Source organism: Felis catus, chromosome F1 (genome assembly GCF_018350175.1).
Source record: "Felis catus isolate Fca126 chromosome F1, F.catus_Fca126_mat1.0, whole genome shotgun sequence".
NCBI classification, from domain to species: domain Eukaryota; kingdom Metazoa; phylum Chordata; class Mammalia; order Carnivora; family Felidae; genus Felis; species Felis catus.
Genome location: NC_058384.1, coordinates 48231683 through 48259423, shown reverse-complemented (window position 1 = coordinate 48259423; position 27741 = coordinate 48231683). Strand labels below are relative to the sequence as shown.

Here is a 27741-nt window from a genome sequence, read left to right as displayed (position 1 = left end):
TGTCTCTGTCTGTCTGTCTCTCTCACACACATAAGTTTAGATTAGACATAGGATAAGGGTATTAACAATCTCACCATACTATGCGTTCATTAATCCTCATCTGGAGCTCTGTGTTCAGTTCAGATTTTAACAGGTATACTAACTGAAGAATAATGGTGAGTCCAGAAGTGACCCTATGAGGACCAGCTGAGGGAACTAGAAAGGCTTAACTAGAAAGGAGACCTCTCTAGACCCTTCGGTTATTACAAGTCCTTAGTAATTTGACTATTCTAAACAGATTGATTTTAATAGTTTTCAATAATTTAATAGCAAGTGCTTTCAGGCTCAGCCTATTTATTGGTATTCAGTTCTCTGTTTTTTAAAAGGGGGGTTTCACTTTAAGCTAAACAAGAAAAAAATTTCTAAAAGCCATTTTGGAAAAATTTTGAATATTACATTGAAGCTACATAGAGCTACTGCTTCCAATCATCTGATCGCTTCCGATGGGTTGATAATGTTAGATACAACCTCTTTATCAGCAATGCACTAGCGTCCCACAGCACTATTTTCCATATTCAGCCAAACCTCTTTTTGCATAGATACATGTGTAAAAACAGAACATTCATAGAGAGGGCAGAGTGCCATCAAAGGTAATTATAGAGACAGTAAAGTTATTTTATGCCAGGAAAAATATAATGCTGGCTGTCTCATGGACCTTCAGCACCTGATTTCAAAAGGATCATACCGATAGAAAATAAAATTTAGCATGGTGGACCGTTCTACAGGATATATTTGTAAGTATACGATTCCATAAAATAGTTGATGACTACAATAATGTTGGCTCGATGTAAATGACTAGTGGATGTTTACTTTAACAGCAGGACCGCTGGAAGTGTTAGCTTTCTTCTAAGGAAAACAAACAAACTGCCAAACACATGTTTGCCTGGCCTAGGCTTTCTATAATTAAAAAATACTTATAGTCACACATGTATAAATGAAGGTTCTAAATTGGGCAGTAAAAGAAATATTACTGGCTTAGAGTAAGGGATACTCTCATTTTATGTGTTTTTTGGGTGGGATGTACATGTTTAGATGAAGATATTTAACAAAATCAAGTATCTCAGAATTGTTTGCTTCAAACATCATACGTTATTAAGTAATTAGTTCCAACACTGGATTAGCTGTGCTGACTCCATGTATGGATTGTTGTAAGGTTTACATGAGATATCGTTAATTTTGATTTTACAGAATTTCTTCATTCCTTAATGTTATGCCTAACCACAACTACGCACAAATTACTTGCTTTTTGAAAAGCAAGAATTCTATGTACTGTGGCAAACAAAACCTCACCAAAATGTAAATTGCTCTAGGTTTTTCTAAATTCTATGGGATATTCTATATCATAAAATAAACACATTTAAATGCAGAGATTATATTGAACAGAATGAATTTATCACCTGTCAGGATAATAAAAACATTTAAATATGTGAAAAGGTGAAAATGAAGACAATTAATTTATTTTCGTATTGCTTTGAGAAAGATTTCATTTAAATGCTAGCTAAAGCTTGGATTGTTCTGGCATAATATATATCCAACTCAATTCATCACTAAAGTATTTATAAACCACTCTAAAAATTAGATTATATAGATGAAATGTATGCTTTCATAATCAAGAGAAAACATTGGAGGCAAAATCATTTTGAAAACCTAACTAAATACTATGCTTAGAGTGTAAAAGACCATACTAGTCTTACCAAGAGGATATTGAAAATTTTTTAAAGATAAGAAAATTAATGTATATTGTTAACATAAGATAAACAAAAAAAAAATTTAAAGAAAACCTAATGGAAAATACAAATAAAAAGTATAGGAATTTTTACAATATCAATGTATGAAATTAATAAAGTTTTAGATAAGGAGTTAAATCAAAAATAAGGATAACCATAATCTAGCACTTACAAAGTGAAAAAATTATTTACTTAAAATATAAGCAAGGTATTTATAGAAATATTTTGCAAAATATGCATTCTCCAGGAAGCACACAATAATTTTTTGCTTTTGTTATTTATCTTATTTTTAGGTCAATGGAATTTTTCCACATACCATACTACTAACATGAGAAAAAAATGATTGTTGTTGATTTGAAGCTTGGTGAGTTTCTCCAATTTAAATAAATTCTATTTCATATCCATTTAGCTCATTCTTTCACAGGAACTCTCTTTTTGCCAAAATAGAATTTTAGTTTTATGGGATATTTGAGGATAATTTTTATTTTTACCAGTAAATGACAAGGTATTCTCTAATTCCAAGTAAGTTTATTAATTTACATTTTTTTTGGAATTACCAAAATTATTTCTTCAAAGTTCTCAATTATAAATATGAAAAGGTTTCACCCTGTCACTCTAAATTTTGGCAGTAACAAACTGTAGATGCAGGTCTATTACTTAATGGTACATACTGTCGAGAGCAGGATTGCAGATATTTCTTTTTAAAGCACTAGCTGTTCTTGGAAATTCTTTGTCTTCAGACTGAATTTTATTTTCTTCATTTTGTCAGAAAAAATTCTTTTCTAATTTTAGAGGTATGAGAATTTTAATTTCTATTTCTTCATCCACTTTCCATCTTCCAAAATTAGTTTAAAAGATTTTGTTGTTTTTTGTCTCCCTGTTTAATCTCTATTCTTCTTCATGTTAAGTTAAGGTTAACTATAATTTTAGCAGTGTTTTGGCTAAAAGAACCAATAAGCTTAAGGCGGCCAATCTGTTCTATTATCAGAAGCTGGGTAACCTGTTTGTGAATTTATCTCTTGGTTTCAAAGTAGAAGGCATTATGAGGATATGGAGAATGTTCTGTGGTATTTCAGCAAAGGAGTAGTGCACAGTGATAGCAAATCCACTAGTAATCAAAAGAGGGAGGTGCAGTGGACATTTGGTTTCTGAGATCTTAGAAGATGAGCAGTAAATCTCCAGCAGGTGAGCAGGGACATGGTGCGCAGGGACTCCTATACTGGGACAGCCCCCAACAAACTCCAGCTCTTAATGGACTAGAAAACCAAAGAACTTTGTAAAACAAAACTGCTTTGTGATCTATTTATTTTATGCATAATACATCTCTTACATAATTCTGTCACCAAATATTTTATTTACTTTGGATGTTTTTATATCATTATATTCTATTGGTATTCTATAAGTTAATCAATTTGTGAATGACCTAGAATACTAAACAACATATAAACAACTACTTACACAGGATTATCAAATAGTATTTGAACATAACACTTCAGCGAATTTATAGTCTATTAGGAGTAGAAAAGTCAGAAATATAAATAACATTATTTTCATACATTTATATCACACTCTTTTTCCAAAGGTCACCCAACTAATGAGCGCCTGGGGCCAGAGAACCTCTGATTCAGACACGTAGCTGAATGCAGGGCTGCTACTGGTCTATTCAGAGCCTTTGTTGGAATTTTAAAAGATAGCCTTTCCACCACATGGATGAATGGATGAAGCCCCACATGGAGGCCCATAGCTTGACCTCTCCTCTCCGCCAGACCAGGCATCTCCATAGAGGAGAAATCTGCCTAATTGTAAGGGTTAGCTCTGCTGGTCTGTCCTCTCTGAGCTCCTCTGGCCAAACAAATCCTTCCCAGCCGCCCCGTCGCTTCAACAGGACACACTTGCCCCAAAGTGTCTGCCCTGATGTAGCAGACCAGCTAGTTCTAAAGCTGGAACCCAGCTGCTAATATAATGTGCGAAAATTGAAATCTAGGAACACAGCAGCAAACAAATGAAAAGAAGGAAGAGTTGCAGGAAGTATGCTAACACATTGAAGAATGGATAAGGTTAATTGGAAAACTTACAAGGTCTGAGCTGAAATTCAAAAAGAGGAAGGAATGCAGTCTGATAGATGTGTGTTTCCTGCGCATACAAAAGAGCTTAGGAACTATTTCCTGAGTGACAGAGTGCAAGAAGCTGAAAGAAGTTCAGATTAACTGGAACAGAAAGTTTTTGCATATAAGCATTTTTCTAATCTTTACAATTCCATTTTAGGGAAAAGGAAATCAAAAATCTAAAAGTTTACTTACTGTGTGCAAGGTCATACAGCTAATAAGACCCCGAATTCATGCACATGTTTATTTGCTTCCAGAACCTAGAATTATTTTAATATACCCAGTCACCTGTCAGGAGCTGTGGGAACCCCCTAAACTCTAATGCATCTGGAAATCACTTTACCTTTGCCATGCTTCTGACCCCAGTGAGTGTTGAATACTAAGACAGTTCTATCTTTACCAAACAGTTCCATTAAAGCTCTTTAAAAGTACATACTAACTTGTAAATAGACATGAATTGTACCTTTTCTTAATTTGTTTAAGTTTATTTATTTATTTTGAGTGAGAGACAGACAAGGAGTGCACACAAACAGGATAGGGGCAGAGAGAAAGAGAGAGAGAGAGAATCCCAAGCAGGCTCCACACCATCAGCACAGAGCCCAGTGCAGGGCTTGAACTCACAAACTTGAGAGTCGGTTGCTTAACTGACTGCGCCACACAGGCACCCCTAGACATGAATTTAGTTACAGAAATCACTAATGTGCACACATAGCTCTAATACACCAAATGAAGAGACAAAGAGATATAAAAAATTGTTAAATGTAGTAGATAGGGAGAGGTCAATGCCGAGCAGAAGACAGTGATGACTAATTACCCTGACACAGGATGGAAGGAACTTCTTTACCATCCTCCTACTTAGAAGAAGAGAAGCAAAGAGTCACTGGGTAACCTACATCATAGAAGTGATTACAGAGATGAAGAATCTTAATTTTCATTCAGGGCCCAATTATGAAAAAGATCAGTTATTAACAGCCAATGTAAGATATTTCTTAGCCTCAATGATTTCAGTATTAATCATCTTCAGTCAGATTTATCTTTCTATAAAAAAAAAACTCTTGTTTTCAACACAGCTATTATTTACAGACCTCAGTGAATTATTACTACAACAAAATAGAGCTCAACATTTAAGGCTATCCAGAATCTAACAGCACACACAGATATATCCTTATAATCAGCTCTCTTTTTTGCTTGAACTAGTTTGAATTTATATTTGCAATCAAAAGAGTCCCAACTTTGTTTTTGTTTTTTTCCTGTAGATCTACTTAGCTACCTTGTCCCTTGTTCCTCCTTACAGTAGAGAGACCCATACAGAAAATGAAGTCCATCAACCCACAACACCCATAAATTCCTATCCCCAAAACTGCAAATATACTTAGATCTATGCCCACTCCAATGACGAGAAAACAGTAATTTCTTCCTCTAGTTCTTTAATGTCCTGTCGCCCACAATCTGAATTCTGGTTCCTTTTTTTTCCTTTTTCAGAAACCTGAAAATCTATTGGTTTTCCTCCTTTCAGCTGTCTGCAACTTTTTTCCACGGACACCATTTGCCAATCTCAGGGCATGTCAGCCACATTGGAGACTTTATAAACTATACTCCTAGAGATGTGCAGGCCAGAATGGCCAAACAGCATAGTCCTGCTTCTCTGTCTCTGTTATAATACTCGGTCAGTGGCTTTCATCAGAAGGAAAGGAAGAAAGGGAGAGAGGGAGGGAAAAAGGAAGGGATGGAGGGAGGGAGAAGGAGAGAGAGGAAGTATAAGTAGCCCTATATTTGTCCAGGTCTCCATTTCCTCTTGCTTTTTCTCCCCTCTTGCTGCTGCCCTCCCTGTTCTGCCAAAAGCCTTCTCACCAAGGTTCTTGATAACCTTCTTGTTAGCAAATCGATGGATAGTTTTCAGTCCTTTGTTCTCTTCATCTCTTCCCAGCTCTTAACACTCAATTGGCCAGTCTTTGCTTTTTGATAACTCATTCTTTGGTGTCTTGGTACCACATTACCCTGATTATCCTCCTACAGGCTCCCTTTTTCAGTCTGTCTCTGAGTCACCTGTCTTGGGAAATCTGTTTTTCTCAGTACATACTCTCTTCTTGGGCCACCTTGTTTTTTCTTTTGGCTTCTATGTGTTTTATAAAAACTACCACCTCTACCTTGAGGTCAAATCTTTCACCTGAACGTGTTTCCTTTCTTTCTCCCACCTTCCATATCCAGTACATCAAGTTCTGGTAGTTCCTCCTCTACCCCATCTAAAATCTATCCCCTTCCCTCCATCTCTACTGCCACCTTCCTAATTTAAGCCTATAATATCCTCACCTGCGCTCCTGCAGGCACCCCTTAACTAGTCTTCTGGATTCCGCCTCTGCACCATTACAATCAAGTCTACTCACAGAACCAATTTCAAATGTTAACTTGTCAAATATTTTAAAACCTTCAATGATTTTCCAGTGTCTTACTATGAAACTGATGGTGTGTATGACCTAACATGCCCAGCTTCTGCCTATCTTCCAACTTTATCTCTCATCACTTTCTTGTGGCAACAAGCATTTTTGAATGTGATTATTGGTCCAGTCTTAACTCTCTAGCCTTTTCCCTCCACTTTCTCCCTGCCAAATTCTATATTCAAGTAATGACTACATTCATTTCCTCAATTAGGACATAACCCATTGCCCAAGCTTCCCCATCCCCTCCACTCAGCACATTCCTGCACATCCTGTAGGTTCCAGCTCAGCTATTAGTTTACTGGAATGTCATCTCTAACCACCACCAAGGCTGCTTAGCTTCTCCTCCTGTGTGTACTCATGGGCTCCTGGACTTCCTGTCTCAAAGTCCCCATCACATGGATTTTAAGTGCTTGCTAGTGAGGACAGGAAGAGAAAAAGGCAGGATCTTTGCACATAATAAATGTTCAGCAGATGTTTTGAAGGAGTCAATAAAGATTGATATAAGAACTCACTGTTATCCTTAATAATTCATTGTATGTAAGTGTGCATATGTTTAGCAAAATATTTCCAGCTCTCATTATAAATTGTAGATTTAATTATTCTTAAATTTTTGAGTTGTTTTTCAAAGTCCCAAGTTGAAAACCTTCTATGACATACATTGTTATATAAAGCCTGGGCTGAGTACAGGCTGAGTATTGGGCTGAGTACCTGAATTTTAAAGCCAAGGTCACACTGCTGAGAGTGGGGAAAACCAGGTAAGCAACCCCCCTCTCAGAATTCACCCCTAAGGAGGCTTGTTTTTTTTTAACCTTTTACACTATTTTATGTGGCTAATGACAAAAAAAAAAGCAAATTCTTATTTAATAGATTGAGAGCTCTTTCTAAAACTAAGAATTATCCAAAAAAGGGAAGATGTGGGAGTTGACTTTGTTGTTAGTGGGCCCTAAATGGGAAGCTCTTTCTCAGTAAGCTGCATTTTTTTAAACACCATTATGATGAATAAGTGGCCCAGATGGGTTCTAAAGTCACAACTCTAAGAACCTATATTCCTAAAAAATATTTATGAGATGAGTCTTTTTGTTCTCCTCTCTTCTCTCTGCCCCCGCCAGTGACTGTATTCCATTAATTTCAAAAACCCATGCTTATTTTTTCATGACTTATAATTTTGGGTATTCCTGAGACATTGACTGTAGCATATAATTATTTTAAATGACTAAATTATACTAAGTATATTTCTGTATTGCTTTAGAAAAATGAGCAGGCGGACTTGTTGGATTTGCAAGCCTTGCAGAGATGAATCTCAGAGGCTCCCGTCAAAGTAAGTAGCATTTAAATTCTATGGCCACCATAATGCATATTTACCACATGATAAATAGGTGTACATTTACTCAACTGCTAATTTAATATATTTTGTTCAGAATGTAGAATTTGCATTTACACATGAGTAATTCCACCAGAAGAGCAATCATGTATTACACTAAGGTTTCATTTTCATTAGTTATGGTTTACACTTGAGAATTAAGCAAGTTTAATGTTTCTACAGTGTCTATTATGAATAAATACTGAGACTTTTTCTAACATTTTATATTTTTATGTTAAAATGAGATTCTTTATCCAAAATATTGTTTTCATGATTCAAACCCTCCATCTACAAAGTGCCAGAAACCTCATGTCCAGTTGGAAGAAGTGAGACTGGGGAGGTAACCAAATGCTTACCAAGCTCCTGAGGCTCTTGGATATTTTGCCAAAGGAAAAAATGTAGCTATTTGGATGGGAACGGTGACTGTTGAAATAAAAAGCAGAATGCCTCAGGAGGGTAACAAACCATTTGATTGGAGTTTCCACTTCAGGGTTCCCAGGAGTTTAACCAGAGTGCCTAACTTTAGTCCACGTGGAATACTCTGGAATACTCAGTCGTAGCCACATCTCCCTTGCTAGGTCAGAGCTCCTGGCATGCATGCTCCACCCCCTAGTACCTAAATGTCCAAAAACACTTAAAAGCATTTGTGTGAGGTGGGGAGGAGGCTGCAGTGGTAGGTGGAAGAGACAATAAGGCCCAAAGCTCAGCATTTTAAACAACCAGGTGAAGCTACTACACTGAACAGGCACGTGCAAAGAGGAAGATGAAACAGGTTAATTTGGGAATAGCTTCCTTCTCTTCTGCTGGTGACTCCCATCGAGTATCACCATCTGGGCTCACATGTCTTTCTACTTGCCTTGCAGACCCCCCACCCCCATCAGGGAAGGGAGAGACCAAGGAAAGAGAATTCACATTCCTGGCAAGCTGGTAGATAACAGTCACTTGCTAGGTGCTTTACTTTCACGAACTACTTTAATTTTCCAGATAGATAGCTTTGAGAAATAGATATTATCCCCATTTTATAGATTATAAAGCAGGGGCTCAAAGATTTGAGGTAAAACTAAAATTTATTAAATGCAGCACTGGAATTAGAATTTAGGACTGTCAGATTCCAAACACTCTCCATTCTTGTTTCCATAATGACATGAGGTCTCAGAATACTCCCCTGTTTTTTATTAGGAAATCCAGGTAGGTGAGGAGACAGAGGTGTTTAGAATTATTAGCATACAGACAGCTGAATAGCCATGGGACAGCATGAAGTTTGTGAGATGCTCAGAAAAAATTACAAGCCAAATGGGATTAAGCCAAAACCAAATTTCATTTTCACAGTTTTTTAAGTTTATTTATTTTGACAGAGAGAGAGCACATGGGAGAAGCAGAGAGAGAGAGGGAGAGAGAGAGAGAGAGAGAGAGAGAGAGAGAGAGAATCCCAAGTAGCCTCCACACTAGGATAGTGCAGAGCCTGATGGAGGCTCGAACTCATGAACCATGAGATCATGACCTAAACCAAAATTAAGAGTTGGTCACTTAACCAACTGAGCCACCCAGGCACCCCTCATTGCATAATTTTAACACCAACGATAACCATTCCAATCATGGTCTATCTCCCTAAATCTCATGAATCTTAGAGGCAGAAGAATTCTCTAGCCAGCAAAGTACCAACACTTTATTTTAAGCTAAGCCAAGACAATGATGGCCTCTTCACTCATGTTGTAGATTTTATTTTTTCCTATATAATGAGAATGGGTGGGACAGAGAGGCATGCCACATACCTTACCTAGCACTTACCATTTTACTGGATGGAAAGGTTACCTGAGGTTACTGTTTTTAAAGTTCTTAATAACAGAAAAGAACAGTGAGTCAGATACCATTCCATGGAAATGTTTTTTTTTTTTTAAGCAATCTTTACAGCAGTATACTGTTAAGCCTCAGTGCTGATGCACATAGTCCATCTAAAACTGGCAAGAGCCATCTGAATTAGCAGAAAACAAAAGATACTTGACCTTTTTAAGATCTTGATATTTTTCCATGTTCTAGGTCATTTTTTAACCTCTTTAACTAATCTTCCTTCATTGTGTTAAGTACCTACTAATGCTGATGGCTGTTCCCTCAAAACCAATTATTGAGCAAACTATACCAAAAGTAGCCAATGGACAGGGTTTGCTTGTATCTAGAGCTATCTGATTATATGATGTTATTGAAAACTGGAAAATTAAGAATGAACCATTGTAAACTGAAACAATCATAAACTGAATGGCAGTGAACACAATGATTATTTTAAAGGAGAGAAAATAAAATGATTTAAATGTAAGAATACATAGCCACTTGCCAATTCACCTCACAAAGCCCAGAAAAAATGAACAGAAATGAAGCTTCAAACCTATATCTTTCACAGATATTTTTGAAATTGTAAATGGTTTCTTATACTGTTTATTTACATATTATTCGCAGTACTAAAAATTCAAACCTTCAACACGTAAAAAAATTTATAGCAAATAATAGAGAAAATACCTACATCAAGTAGATATAGAGTTAATAACTTTATTCTATGAATGCATGCAAAGAAGCTTTGTGGATGAATCCAAGATGTGAAGAGTCTAAATGGCAAACACATTGCTGGTGACAGCAGCACACAATACAAACCCAAATGCAATTTGGCAACTTACACCAAGAACCTTAAAAATGTGCATTTTTGACCCACTTAATTCTACTTCTGTGAATTCCCTCAACAATTACCTTATTTGATCATAGCAAGCCTTAATCACAAGTTTTTATGCTAAAAAGTGAGAAATAATCAAAATGCTCATTGAGAATATGTAAACTATAGAATACTCCCTTGTGGAATACTCAACACTCCTCGGTGACTAGCAGTGATTATAAATCTATAATTATAAGTTATAACATAATAAGTGGTTATTAAGATAATTGTGATGACATATAAAAACTTATTAAAAATAATATATACATATATATGTACACACTCACAAAGTATGCACACACACAAACACACACGCAGAGTATGGCTACTTCTTGGTTAAAACACACTAACACACACATAACAAAAACACTAAAAAGAAATCAAAAATATTAATAGTAGTAATTCAGGAATAGGTAAATTACAGGACTAAGGGTGCTATAGATCATTATCTTGTAAAAATTTATCATATTTTCAAATTTACATTACTTTCATAATTTTGTTTAATTTTAACAATTTAGAAAGTAAAAATAAAATGTAAAAGATCACAGAAAGATAAATTTCCTTTTAAAATCACATACAAATATGGGGCACCTAGGTGGCTCAGTCGGTTAAGCATCTGACTTCAGCTCAGGTCACGATCTCAGAGTTCATGGGTTAGAGCCCCACGTTGGGCTCTGTGCTGACAGCTCAGAGCCTGGAGCCTTCTTGGGATTCTGTGTCTCCCTCTCTCTCTCTACCCTTCCCCCACTCATGCTCTGTCTCTCAAAAATAAATAAACATTAAAAAATTAAAAAAAAACACATACAAATAGAGTATAGCTATATTGTGGCATTATTTTCAGGATCATATATTTCTATTTAATTCAGCAAAACCTTGAGAATATTTTGATGCAATGAGCACCTTTTGCTTCTTTTCAAAGCATTACTTTGGAGGAAGTGTTACAGTGGGCCCAGTCGTTTGAAAAGTTGATGGCTACGAAATGTGAGTATGATGTATATGTTTGAATAGCCAGTTTCATTCCTAAGAGAAAAAAGTGGCCCTAGGTGATGAACGTATGCAGCTCTTCTCACAGCCTTCAGAATGGCAGCTGCCCCAGTCACAAAAAGAAAACCTGAAAATAGTTTGTCGTGTCAACCACTATTATTTTCTTTGCTGTTAATTAAAACAAGATTAGTCACTGTGAATATTTAGTCTTCACAAGTGTATGTGTAAAATCCCTTGGAAAATATGTCTAAATCGTAACACATACTGAAATATACTGTCTTATCATAGCCTTCTAAAGTTAGAATTTTAGAAAACTCAAAAATTTGCTGCTCTTAGTGCCTTCAAAAGTAAGAATAAATTTTGAGTCTTGATGTTCTAAAACTCCTCAGAGTTAGTTTTCAACTTTATCAGTGTCTGATTTCAGTGGGACTTTATATAAGTCTACATATAGTTGTGTATAAGTATCAACATTCAGATGGTATAAATGAAAGCTAACAACAATGGATATTAGGGACACAGAGTCATAGGCTCAATTCAAGAAATGAGAAGCATTTGTATTCATGGGAGCAGTCAACTGTATTTGGGTACAAAATTGGGAAGTTGTAGAAAATGATAAATATCAGAAGACAGTACAGGAAAAAATATTGTAAGTACTCAAAGAAAATTTTTTTTTTTTAATGTTTATTTTTCTTTGAGAGAGAGACCGAGTGCTAATGGGGATGGGGCAGAGAGAAGGAGACAAAGAATCCAAAGCAGGCTCCAGGCTCCAAGCTGTCAGCACAGAGCCCGATGCGGGGCTCAAACCCACAAACCGTGAGATCATGACACGAGCCGAAGTCAGACACTCAACTGACCGCCCCATCAAAGAAAATTCTCTTGTTTGCTGAATTTGATATTTTTTAATGGAGTTTGTCCCCATCAAATGGTTGCTAATTTTTGCCTATACATCTCTTTTTATTTGAGATTCCTTATTAGCCTCTGTGTGAATATTTCATCTGTTTATACCTATTGACTATGGAAGGGGACTTAGCTATGCTACTTGATGGTTCAATTGATGAGATATGCAGGTGGTAACTCTGGGTAAAGTACTTCCTGTTACTCCTGGGGGTGACCATGCTTCTGGGGCACTTCCTGCTCTCTCTGCACAAGGGCCCCTCTTGATATGGAGACAACTATCACTGTCTGACCCAGAGGGCAAATAGGGGAGGTGTAGACCCCTGGCTCCTCCTACAGGAACACCTTCATCAGATATTCTGGCAATTACTTCATGGCCCCTCCATAGCACCTGCAGACTTGGATCACTACCTGAACTCCCACCTATCATAACAGGCCTTTCCAATAAGCATTTGAGACCATGATTTACTTGTGAACCCTGCCTTTTACTTTTCAAGTATTCCTCATAGTTTGTGATCCAAGTTGCCAACATGTGAATTTTTAAAAATATATTTTTTGCAGGGTGCCTGGATGGCTCAGTAGGTTAAGCTTTGGACTTTGGGTCAGGTCATGATCTCGCGGTTTGTGAGTTCGAGCCCTGCATTGGGCTCTGTGCTGACAGCTCAGAGCCTGGAGTCTGCTTCAGATTCTGTGTCTCCCTCTTTCTCTGCTCTTCCCCTGCGCGCGCTCTCTCTCTCTCTCTCTCTCTCTCTCTCTCTCTCTCTCTCTCTCTCAAAAATAAACATTATATATATATATATATATATATATATATATATATACACATACATATACGTGTGTGTGTGTGTATATATATGTCAATTTTAGAACAATGGGATGAGAGGAAGAGACAAAGGCATATGTTTAGTCAGCTATATTGATTGATCCACTGCTAAAGAATTTGGATTTCAGTCTCAACTCCCAATAATTCCTGTTTTGCCATATCGCAGGTTAATCTCTCTCTTGAAGTAACAAATTCTCCATCTGTAACATGAGAGTAATATCACCCATGTTTTCAGCATTATTGTTCAGGTTAGACATAAAACACCTAGCTTAATGGCTGAGCAGGTTAGGCACACAATAATTGGTAGTTCTTTTTATTAGTAACAAGGTGCATGTCTCTGAATACCATTCCTTTTTCTCTGAGGCTTACCAAGAAGTTCAAAATCCCTAACTTGGCATTCAAGACTCTCTACACCCAAACTCAGTGCACTTTTCACGATTTAGCCAAAGCTCTGCCCCTTCACATAACACACCTGTCGGCCAGGGTGACCGTTGTTCCGTTGGCTACACCGGCAACACACCTGTTCCAGGCTTCCCCCGCTAAGTCCTGTCTACTCTGTTATCCACACATCTTGGGTAGTAAAATTCAACTTCCACCTTTTCCATGAAACTTCTTAGAAATACTTGCCTTCTCTCTTCCATTAGTATCATTATTTATTCTTCTTCTTAGTACAGCTATTTGGTGTATTGGGTTTTTTTCCGCACTTTCTCAGTAGATCTTAAATTCCCTGAGAACACAGATCAAGACGCATTCACCTTTCATCTCCCATCCCAGAGACTAAAAATAATGTGCTTTGTATCTAATGGGCACCCAATAAGTGTTCAATGAATAAATACAAGACAAATACTAGTAAGAAAATATCAAAATGTATTAAGCCACATTATGTAAAAGTTTCTGTGCCAGTCCTGGAGCCCTCATAGACAAAGTAAATAAAGTTAATTGTTCGGTAATGATCTCAAAGGAGAGCCTAGCTAGAACTAGCTACTTCGACATCTAGTGTCATGAAAATAAGCAAAGTTTACAGAAAAGATGAGGACAGGAAGATAGCATACTGCTTTTTATAAAAACCAGCAAAAGCAGGATAAGAATCTTAAGAGCAATCTAATTACTGTGAAATTTATGTAAAAATTTAATAATCACATAATAAAAAAGATGATAAAACAATTCATTCTATGGACCATCCAATCAGAAAGATAAAACTAAAAAAACAGACATTAAATGCCAGAAAATAAAGTGTGTTTACATTAACCAAGGACACTGGTAAAATGTGTTCTCTAGCTAAGATATGTAGATGCCTCTTTCTACATAGATTAAAAGACTGTTTCTAAGAACATGTAGTCAGAAACCCACTTAGGAAGGAAATGTATTAAGTGTAGTCCCAATAGATGAACAGGAATTGGTTTAACCCATGTTTGCTGGACAGTCATTAAGTAATAGTCATCACAACACTGAATTAAATCAACTTCTTCATGGGGAGAGAGGATCCAAGAAAAGCATCAGTTTAGGGCAGAACCCTGGTAAAATTAAGACCTTAGTTAGAAATTAAGAACTCTAGGGGCGCCTGGGTGGCTCAGTCGGTTGGTTAAGTGGCTGACTGGCTCAGGCCATGATCTCGCGGTCCATGAGCCCGAGCCCCGCGTCGGGCTCTGTGCTGACAGCTCAGAGCCTGGAGCCTGTTTCAGATTCTGTGTCTCCCTCTCTCTGACCCTCCCCCGTTCATGCTCTGTTTCTCTCTGTCTCAAAAATAAATAAACGTTAAAAAAAAGTTTAAAAAAAAAAGAAATTAAGAACTCTAGTAGTCTAGATATTGTTTAATGATACATTAATTGGCAAACAAGTTAATTTTTTAAAAACAGTACGTGTGCTCAATATCCATTTAGTGAATCTTAAGCCCTTAGGTACCAGGCAATGTGCTTGAAAAAAACAAAATTCCCTGTGCCCATCTACCACATGAGATAACACAGAAAAAAAAGGTAGATTTTTTTTTTTTTTAACGAAGACTGAAAATCTCCCAGAAGAGAACAGGGAAGCCTGCTATTTATAGCACATTGGGGTAAAGTAGAAAATGGTGATGGAAACAACTTCTAGGAACAGCTCGAATGGCATTTTAAAGGCAAGGCAAATACATATTTTTTTTAATTTTTTTAATTTTATTTTTTTAATTTACATCCAAATTAGTTAGCATATATACACACTTTTTAAAAATAATGGCCTTTGGCAAATTTTTCACTAAACACTGAATGTCAGGGTTTGGTTTGGTTTTTGGTTTTTGGCTTTTGCTTCCAGAGTAAAAATGGTTTTATGAAGCTATATCTTTCCCTTGAAGAGTCTATTGTTACATTCAACAAGCAGAAGGAAGCTCTAAATCCAGAAAGAAAAACATACACCCACCTTTCTTTGACATAAAATTACTTGCAAGGTCCAGTTAGGACAGCCTCATAGAAGACCAGCATCTAAAATACATACGACTTGTGATAGTAAAATGTGTGCTTATGAAGTGCCCTATGTAAAAGGCTGAGAATCTTGAGGGCTCAAAAAACTGCCAAGAGCAAACTGCTTTGAGTTTTAGCATACATTATGGAGTGTGATCTCTGAGCAATTAAGTATTTATTGAGTTCCTACTATGTATGACAGAAGGACAGTGGAAGTGCTTTCTTTTTTTTATTATTTAAATTTTTTTAAATGTTCATTTATTTTGAGTGAGAGAGAGAGACAGAGCGTGAGTAGGGTAGGGGTAGAGAGAGAGGGGGAGACACAGAATCTGAAGCAGGCTCCAGGCCTTGAGCTATCAGCACAGAACCCAATGTGGGGCTTGAACCCAAGAGCTTTAAGATCATGACCTGCACCAAAGTAGCCACTTAACCGATTGAGCCACCAGGCACCCTGGAGAGTGCTTTCATGAAGGCACAGATAAGAATAGATAAAATATATGTGCACCATATATTTGTGAATCACTGTAACAAAGGGAGACTAGAAATACAGGTCACCTAGCACAAACCTACTATGTATGGGCTAAAAGGTGAAGATAGATGAGAAGGAATGGCAGGTCTTTGGGAAAAGCTTCTCACAAGAGGCAAATTTGAGCTGGAACTTGATTCAGACTGTTGTAAAATGATGAGGAGGTGTGACTGGCAGTATGTTAAAGATAGTCAACTATTTTAGAAGTAAGTCCAATATAGATAAAAGCTTCTTTGAAGGAAGAGATACAGTATGTAGGATTCCTCAGGATTTAGTGTAAAAAAAATGGTCTTATTAAAAAATCTCCATAATGAATTAAGCAGAAATTTCCAAGTCTACAGATGATAAAAAGTCCTCCAAGTTTCCAAACACCCAAATTTTTAGGAAGGAGTTACATTATTTGCAAATGGACATAAAAGTAGTAAGTTATTTAATGGGTCAGAAAAAAAATTTGTCAGACCTGTTGACAAAAGTATCTGAGAATCACAAAATTTGTTTTCTTAAATTATATTGACCCAAAATAGACACTGTGCCTCAAACATCATCAGAACGTTGGGCATCACCAAGATGAAAAATAGAAAGAAAATCCTGTGAATATATCTGCTAACTAAACCTAGTAGAAATCTGTAGTTCTGATGGCTAAATCTGGTAGAACTAGAAAAGATACAGAAATATGCTTTTGCAATGACAAGGGGACCGACAATCACCTAAAACCCAAAGGCTCTACAAACTGGAAAGATTCAAGAGTGAAAAATAATCAAATCAAAATTTTGACTGATCAGTTTTCCTTTTAATTAAAATGACAAAAAATGGTACCAGAAAAAATAACACATATGCATATCTGCTAAACCTCAAAAGGTGAGGGTAGAGGTTGCTCATTGATATTTGAGTAAACTGTGTTTAATATAAATTAAAAGAAATCACTAAGACTGCAACTAACTTCTTTGGATGATTCATTCAATGCTTCCAAGTGTCTGGCAATCCTACCAAGCGCTGAGACAGAGGTGAAAAAGACCTGTAAGGTCATTGTGCTCAGCTCATGTGCTCCCTCTAGAGGGAGGAGATAGACAAACAAGCAAATAAATTAATGAAAACATTCATTCCAGTAAGTGTTAAATGCTTTGAACAAAATAAAAACCAAGTGGTATAACAAAGAAAGGCAAGTATGAGAGGGTAGTTCAATTGGATAATTAGAGGAGAACTGTCAGGAGGCACAAAATTTGAGCCAATTGCTGAATGATGAGAAGTATCATCAAGCTGATGAGCAGTCAGGCTGGGATCTGGGGGGCACAGTGGCCCACACAAAGGAAAGCCATGTTCAAAAGACCCTGAGATGTGACTGAGGTTAGTGTCTTCAAATAACTAAAGAAGTTCAACATGACAAGAGTATAGAGCCTGATTGGCCACATGAGTGTCTTTAAACTGAAGAATAACAAGAGTCAATGTATTTTCCGGTTCTCTTCTGAAAAAAAGAAGCAGAAAGACCAGTTGGAAGGCTATTGAAATAAACCACATAAGACCAGAAGTCAGTGGGGAAGACAGAGCCAAGAGTACTTAATATATAAACTCTAATCAAAGCCATGGGACTATGAGATTACTTAGCAGGAGAGTTCAGAGAGAGGAGAGGAGAGATCCAGAGATGGAGCTTAGGTGGACACTAATATTTCTAAATCCAGAGAAGAGGAAGAGTCAGCAAAGGAAATGGAAAAAGATCATCAGGTGAGTTAAGGGTGACCAAACAGTACATCATCATGAAAGGCCAAAAAGAGCATGTTTCAGGAAGGGAGCTGTGAACTGTGGTCAGAGACTGCTGAGAAGTCAGGTAATATGATGAAAGAGCAGTGACCATTGGATATGGCAATATGAAAGCCAATGGTGCCTTGGGAGGAACAGTTGCAGAGGCATGGGGATGGATAGGACAAGAGGAAGCAAGGCCGAGGGTGTAGGGGATTATTTACATAAGTTTTGAGATGAAGGTCAACAGAGAAAAGAGTAGCAGCTAGAAAGAGTCATGAGGTCAATATTGGAAATATAGGCAACAGACCTTGTTGATTTTATTTGGGAAATACAGCAGCATCATTGTGGATGATGGCAACCATCAGAGAGGAAGAAAGAGATGACGGGGAAGACAGTGGAGACAATTTTAAGAGCAACAGAGAAATGCAAAGCCATGGGAAAGCATAATTAGGTAGAAGACAAAAAAGAACTGTTTGGACATTGTTTTCCTATCAGAAGGAAAGTTAGAAAGGACATGTACCAGTAGAGGTAGGTCGGTTGATTTGGTAGAGAGAAAATGAGGGAATCTCTGCATGAATAAATCAGTGTTCTCAGTGAAGACTGAAGCAAGGTCATCAGCAGAGAGCTGAGGAGAGATGTGCTGGGACCTTAAAAAGGAAGAAGAGGGGCGCCTGGGTGGCTCAGTCGGTTGAGTGTCCGACTTCAGCTCAGGTCATGATCTCACAGTCTGTGAGATCGAGCCCTGCATCAGGCTCTGTGCTGACAGCTCAGAGCCTGAAGCCTGCTTCAGATTCTGTCTCCCTCTCTCTGCCCCTCCCCTGCTCATGCTCTGTCTCTCTCTGTCTCAAAAATAAATAAAAACATTTAAAAAAAATTAAAAAAAAGAAAGACGATATGAAATAGCTTCTGGAGAGTTAAAGAACCAATTTAAAAATTGTAGCTATATAAGTTGTCTCTCACATGAGTTTACTCTATAGATGGAGTGCTCAGAATAACTTTAATTAGCAGACAAACTTAGTATTCACAGTACAATCAATGGTATAGTACCATGAGCAACATAGATAGATGTGTTCTTGAGAGATATTTTATCTATAAACCAAGATACCATGGAAGGGTGGTAGGATGACTGGGTCATGTTGAGTGCCCACTTAAAATCTGCAGAGATGATTTCAAGTGCGAAAGCCCAGTTACATATTTTTCTATGGCCTCTTCAGTTTGCTCCAGACCAGACATAGAGTTCAGCCATTCTAAATAAGCAGGTGTTCTGAGTCACAGAGTTGGCATCACTATTAATTTTGGTCAAAATCAACCTTCAGTGTATGGTGTACTTTCCTCCCTTTCTCAGTTATCACAACCTCCTGCCAACAGCCTCAGAAATGCCAGGTTGGATACTATGGGATTATTTTACTGCTAAAGGCAATGAAGACTGCTCTGATTTACACTGGCCAGTGCATCCTCATCCTGACACAAAGCAGATTAGAAGCTACTAATGGATATTGCTGTCCCATCACGTACATCCTGATCTCTAAGGCAGAGCCCCTCCTTCCTATGTGACACTTCCTCTGTGACAGATTCTGTACTGCTCACTGTGCATCGACAGCCTCCTACACTATCATTTATTCTACCCTCTGCTAACCACTGCTGTTGCCACGGCTCCCGTCAGCAGCCCTCACATTCCCTGCACGGCCAGGCCACAGCCCCTTCCCACGGTACTGTTTCTCTTCTCTAACTTCTCATGCACTTGTTCACCTTGCAGGAAGAAAAACAAAACAACAAAACCTGGCCTTTTATAGACACCACTGTTCAATTAGTGCATGTTTGTCTCCCTGTCCAAAAAAAAAAAAAGTAACAACATGCCAGGTATAATCCTCTGGTCCTTGGTGCTTCCTGGATGCTAACAATTAGGGCACGCTTCTTCACTTTTCAAAACGTATGGAGATTCACTTGAAAACATAGAAGCACGAGGAATCTGAAAGCCTGAACTGACCTTTTTTAGTCAGTACCTGCTGTCCATCAGGCAGTGCATAGGCACTGGGCATAGGAAGGTGGAACTGGGGTCCTAGTTATCAAAGTGTTTGCCTGTGAGTAGGAGAGTAATCAAAGTAAATCAGTAGATACAACACACTGTGGTATAGGGTGAGAGGGAACTATCATTAAAATAATTGTAGACTAGGTGCTATTTGTCAGCTGACAGGAAGCACTTACCTAGATGGGGAGGAGGAGGTTGTTCCAGAGAAATTTTTCCAGAAACAGATATTTAACCTCAGTCTTAGATCCTAGTACAAAGCCTACCACACAGGAGGGAACTGCATATACAACAGCGTGGGGGTCGCACACTGCTTGGCCAGGAGCAAGGCTCAAACAAAGAGTATTTCCAGAAGTGACAAGGGAAGAGGATAGGGAGGTAGGGAGCACTGTATCCTAGTGGGCCCTGTAGCCACTGCCAAAGTCCGGCTTTTTTTTTTTTTTAATTAGGGCAATGGGAAAAGGTTGAAAGGTTATAAATAAAGGGTTGTGGCCAGATTTTTGCCTTAGAGATTTTTCTCTGATAAAAGTGCAAAACAGATTGAAAGCAGGCCAGGTAGATGAACTGAGGCTTTTTCAGATTAGGTGGCTTACAAATATTTCTCAAAAATCATTAAAAAATAATCTGTAAAAAGAGAACAGAAGATAACATAATAAATATAACAGATAGCTTCTTTAATATACAAAGAAGTCTGGAAAATTCCAAAAAGACTAACAATGCAAAAAAAAAATTCCAAAAGATTTGAAATTCAGTAGGAAAGAAAAAATGTTTAGGCATTGATATTTAAAAAAAATTTTTTCAACGTTTATTTATTTTTGGGACAGAGAGAGACAGAGCATGAACGGGGGAGGGGCAGAGAGAGAGGGAGACACAGAATCGGAAACAGGCTCCAGGCTCTGAGCGGTCAGCACAGAGCCCGACGCGGGGCTCGAACTCCCGGACCGCGAGATCGTGACCTGGCTGAAGTCGGACGCTTAACCGACTGCGCCACCCAGGCGCCCCTAGGCATTAATATTTTAAAAGTGCAAACTAAACAGTTACAAGTCACTGGTTTTACCCCATCAGATTGGAAAGGATGGAGTAAGCAGACACTTTCACACTGCTGTTAGTAATGAGAACTAATGAAATCTTTCTAAAAGCAATTTTACAATAGATATCAAGAGTTTCCAAAAACATTACATCCAATAATTTAGGAATTCCACTCTTTTAAATTCATTATAATAAAATTATTACTGATGCAAAGATTTACACACCAAATATTCAATGTAAAATAATTTATAACAAAAAATGGGAAACAATATAAATATTCAACAATAGTAGGGTAGCCTAATATAATATAGAGTTGTCTTGCAATGGACTACTATGTGACCCTTGAAAATAAAAAGGAGAAAATGTTTCTGGGGCACATTTCTGGGCAGCTCAGTCGGTTAAGCATCCGACTTCGGCTCAGGTCATGATCTCACGGTTCATGCGTTCGAGCTCCGCGACTGGATCTGTGTTGACAGCTCAGAGCCTGGAGCCTGCTTCAGATTCTGTGTCTCCCCCTCTCTCTCTGCCCCTCCCCCACTCTCGCACGCGCTCACTCTCTCTCAAAAATAAATATTAAAAAAAATTTTATAAAAACTGTTTCTACATATTAAGTATGAATGAGTGACACAGAATTGCTTTCACATTATAATGCCAGTAATTTGCATGTGCATCTGTGTTTGTATAGACAAATGAATTCTAGTTAGATAGAAAGTTAAACATTAACAAAGGACTGAAAGAATAAAGAAAATATATTAAATCGTCAACAATCATTATTATCTTTTTTAGAGGTTCTCTGTATTTAAAAATGACTTATAGTACTTCAAGTTACATTTATAAGAGAGAAAAATCATAAAGGATTAATATCACAGAAGCGAAACTAGAGAAACTCAATAAAGCAGATTTACTTTCAAACTTCAGGAAAAAGCTAGTACAGTTATAGAATTTATTATCCCAAGTGGTACAGATTGAAAATAAACTAGATGTAAAATCGTTTTAGGCACATTTCTGATGAAAGACTGCTGCATAGCACGATTTTAGGATTTATTTCATGGTGTAAGCTTTTTCCCCTTGCAGAAAACAATCCTGGAACAGATGGGCCACTGCTCTGACTCAGCCAAGAGGAATGCCACGTTTCCCTTCCACATCAAGAAACTGACATGTGTCACCTTGTGTGTCATAGAAAATACTAATTTCCATGACTGGTTAAAAAAAAACAAAAAACAAAAAACAAGCTACAGAGTCCCAAAAGCATCACTCTCATTCTTAAGGGAAAAGCATACACTATGTATGACATAAACCTACTTTTTCCATCCTCTCAACTTAATGAGCAATTCTGTTGTTTATCTTTATTCACTCTGTGCCAACAGAGTCACCGTCTCTTTAATGCTCAGGAAGGAGAATCATTTACAACTTCAGAATGGGCTACTTTGGGCTACATGGCCTAATTTGGAAAATGCTTTTCTACCTTTAAATTCACTTGTATGAGTCATTAGAAGTTCTAAATTAAGCAATTCAGTTCCAACTTTAATAATTACTCAGATTCTTGGAACACCATATACAAATGCACTTTCAGCTGCTTGCCTTTGTTAACTTATAAAAATTCTGTAAAACACACCAGCCATGTGAGTTTACTTATTCTACACACCAGAATGTTACGTGAAATATCAGATAAGTTCAAATGGTCCACGTCTGCTTTCAGGTCCAGGTCAGGTTATGATGCAGTAAAACACGACATTAAAATCCCACTAATTTATTTATAAGAAACATTCATTTCTTGTTTGTGCCACACAGTGACTGAGTTCAGCTCCACCTCCATTCTATGTCTTCATTCTGGCCTTCAGGCAAAAGAAGCAGGTCTTTTCCAGAATGTACTCTTTGCATGACCGTTTGAAAGCTCAACAGCAGGCCACCTGCTTGAAACTTCTGCTTAAAGCCTTTTGCTTACACCTGCGTATGGCAATTTGCATGTATTTCATTGGGTAAAACAAATCCAATGGGCAAGGCCGATATAAATGGGACATAAAAGTATAATCCTCCTATGAGAATGGCAGGGAGTAACTAAGATCAATACTATAATCTACCATATTATCAAATATCTATATAAAATACAAATTGCAAAATTGCAAAATACAAATTGCCTCATTAGCAAAGGACTTGAGTATATGGAGAATTGTTGAATCATTTGGCCAGCCCGAAAAGATCCTTCCTCCACTTGCAATCAGGAGAGAAATTAGAGAAGGCCATACAGATGCCGGCAGGTTCTGAAATGAGAATCTCTAAATATTTTACTATACATTTAAGCTAAACATAAACACAAATTCAGAATACTATAACACAGACTCTAATATTGGTTTCCAAGTCATCTCCCTAGTCCCCACTCACCCATGCACTCACCCATCCGAGTACCTGGCACCTATCATTCCAGGATCTACAGGTTTTATCTGGTATCTCATTTTTTCCCTGTTCCATAGCTCATTTCTTTATTTTAGGACTTATTTTCTGTCCCTAATGAGGTATGCACTCAAAATTCTACTAAGTACAAAGTACTAAGTACAATATCCAGACTTTAAGCCAGCTTTAAGTCTGGCTTATTAAGCCAGAAATACCTTTCTGTTTTGATTTGTTTTTTGTTGTCGTTGTTGTTGTTGTTTTGTTTTGTTTGTTTTTGGTTTGCCTTTCCATTCAGCTGTTTCTCCAACAGGAGCTCCAACTGCTACAGGTATTGGTTCTGACCTCAGCTTTGTGTCTGTGATGAGGCAAGGCACATCTTAAAGTTAGTTTGGTGTGAAAATAAACTTCTTGTTTGAAATCTAAGATAAAATATATTCCCCCATTGGGTAGAAGTATCTAATCCATATTACTTCCTATGTTACAGTTTTATACACGCTCTACCCCCATTTCATCTGTCCTCTCAACTCAAGTGATGTTCCTTTCAAACCCTTTCCCACTCAATGTCATGGAGGCTTCACTTACATGATAATGAGACATGCTCTAATTTTGTGTATTACTAAAATGGCACACTTCTTGCAGATTACCAGTTTTTCCCAACCCTAATCCTCCTTAGAAGGGATCTGCCTCTATTTGAGTTTATCTCTTGAATAAAAATATCTTAATTGTTATCTTTATTTTTGTATTACTGCCAACAGAGCCAAGTAGAAGCCAAGGAGTCAAGGCTTTCTAGTGCTAGAAAATTCAATCCAATCTCTTACGTGAAGATCCAGGAAAATCTGATTTTACATTGCTATTCCATCTGATTACCATTATTTCTTATAACAGTTAATAATACTGATAAAATATTTTTAATCAAAATTCTATATTTGGTCACATATTCAATGTGCCTACACACACATTTCTCTTACTGTCAGTTAAAAGCTATGTCATTTCATCATTTAGAAATTCAATTTCTCAGATATGCCAAGAGACTTCCTAGTCACCAATGAAGTTCTGAGAGTGTTCATCTTCGATACTGAGAGTACTTGGTCCTCCCAAAGATTCATATTAATGTGTCAGATTTGTGAGAGCTTGTCTAACCCTCTTCTTCAAACACTAGCTCCTACAAAATAGAGCCTCAATCAGAAAAGCTCCTTCCACATGCATGTCATTAGCCACTCAGTCCAGAAATGCAGTTTAAGACAAAAACTAAGAATAAACATCTCTGGCATCAAATGTCATTTGATGATTGTGCTGCACATACCAATTGTCCTGCTCTTGATTTTGAGATAGTTTCCAACGCCCCATCTGAATTCCATTCTTTACCTGGTCCTTCATTTCTGGTTTGAAACATAATGTATGAATATAAAGTTGAACTTTTCATCCATCTGTGTTCTCCTGCTCAGATTGGATATTGAGAAACAACCCAGGATGTACAACTTGATCAATTTATTACTCCTACATGACTTGGGTATTTTTCTTTCAACCTTGACCTGCCTGTTGAGATTCTAAACCTTGCTCTGACCCTCCAGTTTGGCTTTGAGGGCTTAGATTTTTTTGTTTCAGTTTCATGATCAGAGCTCTGTCCACTGATGCAACTTAAGTCTTCTTTCTGGGTCCTTGTGACCTCTTCTATCCTAGACCTACCCACATCAGTAGACATTCTCCTGAGTGACTCAGAATAAAAGAACGAAGGGGTAACCACACCACTGACTGGCATTGTCAAAACATGCTTCAGATTTATAGATCTAAGGTGTGATGTGTGCGTGTGTGTGTGCATTTGTGTGTGTCATTATATAATACTCACTTGTTAAATAATTTGGAGCTTTGATTTAAACTTTAGTTTTAATCTGCATTAAATGTTGTTCAGATTTTTTGATGATTTGACCCCCCAAAATAAACTAATTTCTCCATTACTTTTAGATGGTCCAGTAGTCTATGCAGCATACTTAAAAATGGAGCACAGTGATGAGAATATTAAATTCTGGATGGCATGTGAAACCTATAAGAAAATTGCCTCACGATGGAGCAGAATTTCTAGGGCAAAAAAGCTTTATAAGATTTACATCCGGCCACAGTCCCCTAGAGAGGTAACTACATGACAATGATGGCTAATGGAAATCAGTACATCCCAGGGAAGGATGCTAATATCTGTCAAGCACACATATGCGCCAGGCTCTTTATATCCAGTACCTCCTATTATGCTACAAAATCAGTATTGTTAATCTTATTTTACAGATAAGAAGCCTGAGAATCTGAGAAACTAATTACCTTGTTCAGTGTCACATATCAGTTAAGTGAAAGTTAGGATTCAAAGTTAGGCCTGTCTGGCTCCAGAGCCTCTTGTCATTAAATTATCTTAATTTCTTGGAAAGTTTCTTTTTTAAAAAAAGAAGTCCTTGTAAGAAGAATTGACTTTGCTAGAAGGAACTACAGATACCATAAATGGGCGTGTTGACAAGCCCAGTAGTGTTGGGAAGAGTCTGCACCACGGCACCAAAGCTCACTGCTCACCTCAGTTCCAAACCGGCAAATCCAGCAAACATTCACACTGACGCCACCGCCGGTCACTTACAACTGCCTGAAGAAATAACCCCATGAGCGAATGACGCGCTAAGACCCCTTCTGGTAGAGAGAGAATAAGGAATGAGAACTCTTGTCAAGGAGATAAGGGTAGGCTATGATATATGAGATTCCTATCACGCAGGACAGTCCTACATTATCATCTTGTTCCTCAAAACTCTTGTCTGGAAATCACTTGGTTTATTGAAATAACCACTTCTCTCCTTTATTTCTCCACTTCTCTTCACTCTCTTCCCATTTCACGGCATATTCAGTGAACAACATTCATGACTACTAAGATAAACTTTAAAATAGTACCGACTTCCCTTTTCCTTAAAAGAGATATTCATCTCATAAACTTCCTTGTTTGTAGACTCCACTAACAGACCACTTGCATCTGCTTAAGTAAGCAATGGTTACTGAGATTTCCCTGGTCTTGGGCTTTTTTGTTTTGTCTTGTTTTTTCAAACTGGGATATGGAGGTGGGTGTTTAGTTTAAAAAAAAAAAAGCAATGTTTGTCTCTTATAAGTCGTTTTAGATACCTATGAAACCTGAGACAAAATTACCCTATTCCACTAAGGGGAAAAAAAGGAGAGTGGGGAATAAATTAAACCTTTCCATTACAGTTTCTGTCTTCAATTATACCTACTTATGCTGTACGTGTAATTTCACTTTTCAGATTAACATTGACAGTTCAACAAGAGAGACTATCATCAGGAATATTCAAGAACCCACTCAAACGTGTTTTGAAGAGGCTCAAAAGATAGTGTATATGCACATGGAAAGGGACTCGTATCCCAGGTTTCTAAAGTCAGAAATGTACCAGAACCTTTTGAAGACTATTCAGCCCAACAATTCCTAACTAATACTCAAAAGTTTAAATTGAAGATGGTGTATTGAAAGTACTGGCTTTGTTTTCTTAATTCACACACACACACACACACACACACACACACACACACACACACTATCAGAAGTAGAATAGGAATGAAATAGAAAAAAAAACTATAAATTAATTTCTTCTAATTCTCAAAAAAAAAAAAAACAGATCCCCAAAGGGATGGGGTCCAGAAGAGTTACAATATGAATAACATAATTTATGGCATGCCTATGTAGCTCAGTTAACATATGAGGAGAAGGAAGGTCTTCATTACACCAATATTAGAAAGTTTTTACTGTAGTAGTCAACAAGTGGATGTTTTCTTATTAATAAAATTTTGCTCGCATAATGCATAGATCAGTTCTTTAGAAATGTAGCTATATGAGTTGTCTCTGGCATGAGTGCACTCCATAGATGGAGTGTTTGTGTTAACTAATCAGTAGACAAACTTGGTATTTGAAGACAGTCAATGGTATAATATCATGAGCAATATAAAAAGATGTGTTCTTGAGAGATATTTTATCTGTAAAATTTTTCTACTATTATACTCAAACTAAATATAATATATAACAAATATCTTCTACATGTGAAAAAATCATGGTGATTGTAAGCTATTAAGAACGTATAAAATACTTCATTTATTCTTATATTGATATAAAAGTAGAAAATTTGGTTCCTATATTTTAAGAATTGTCCTCACAATGTGAATTTATAATGGTCCTGGTAATCAATAAATCCAAATATAATCTAAAAACTTTTAAATCTGTGCCTCTTTTAAAGACACAATGAAGTTATTTTTATAGCAAAACAGTTTCTTATCTATCCTGTCATAGCAACTTCTTAGAATTTGTCAGAAGATAACAGAGGGAAGAACTCATATCAATTTCACTTGTTTTGTTTAGCATATAGCATAGCATATAAATTTTCCATACAGATGGATAAATATTCTATGTTTTTTTTTTAACGTTTATTTATTTTTGAGACAGAGAGAGACAGAGCATGAACGGGGGAGGGTCAGAGAGAGGGAGACACAGAATCTGAAACAGGCTC

The 27741-nt window shown here is 37.2% G+C and overlaps 1 protein-coding gene across 2 annotated transcripts; it reads left to right on the top strand.

Moving 5' to 3' along the window:
- Positions 1-619: 619 nt before the first annotated feature.
- RGS13 (regulator of G protein signaling 13) lies at positions 620-27453 on the top strand. 2 transcript variants are annotated; one of them, XM_019822167.3, is made up of 7 exons: positions 620-773; positions 2060-2130; positions 5354-5537; positions 7559-7627; positions 11287-11348; positions 25172-25338; positions 26491-27453. In XM_019822167.3, the coding sequence occupies exons 3-7, from the start codon at positions 5476-5478 to the stop codon at positions 26671-26673; spliced, it is 543 nt and encodes a 180-aa protein (XP_019677726.1). In that variant the 5' UTR covers positions 620-773; positions 2060-2130; positions 5354-5475; the 3' UTR covers positions 26674-27453. The 2 variants fall into 2 exon arrangements, with proteins under 2 accessions (XP_019677726.1, XP_003999541.1); XM_003999492.6 differs by lacking the exon at positions 5354-5537 and having other exon boundaries at positions 621-773.
- Positions 27454-27741: the final 288 nt, after the last annotated feature.

Excerpts from the sequence above, each read along its gene's own strand:
- RGS13 (XM_019822167.3), top strand. The coding sequence starts at position 5,476 with ATGTGCAGGCCAGAATGGCCAAACAGCATAGTCCTGCTTCTCTGTCTC. Across the intron at positions 11,349-25,171 it reads AAAGTTGATGGCTACGAAAT|ATGGTCCAGTAGTCTATGCA; the intron begins GTGAGTATGATG and ends CATTACTTTTAG. Across the intron at positions 25,339-26,490 it reads GGCCACAGTCCCCTAGAGAG|ATTAACATTGACAGTTCAAC; the intron begins GTAACTACATGA and ends TTCACTTTTCAG.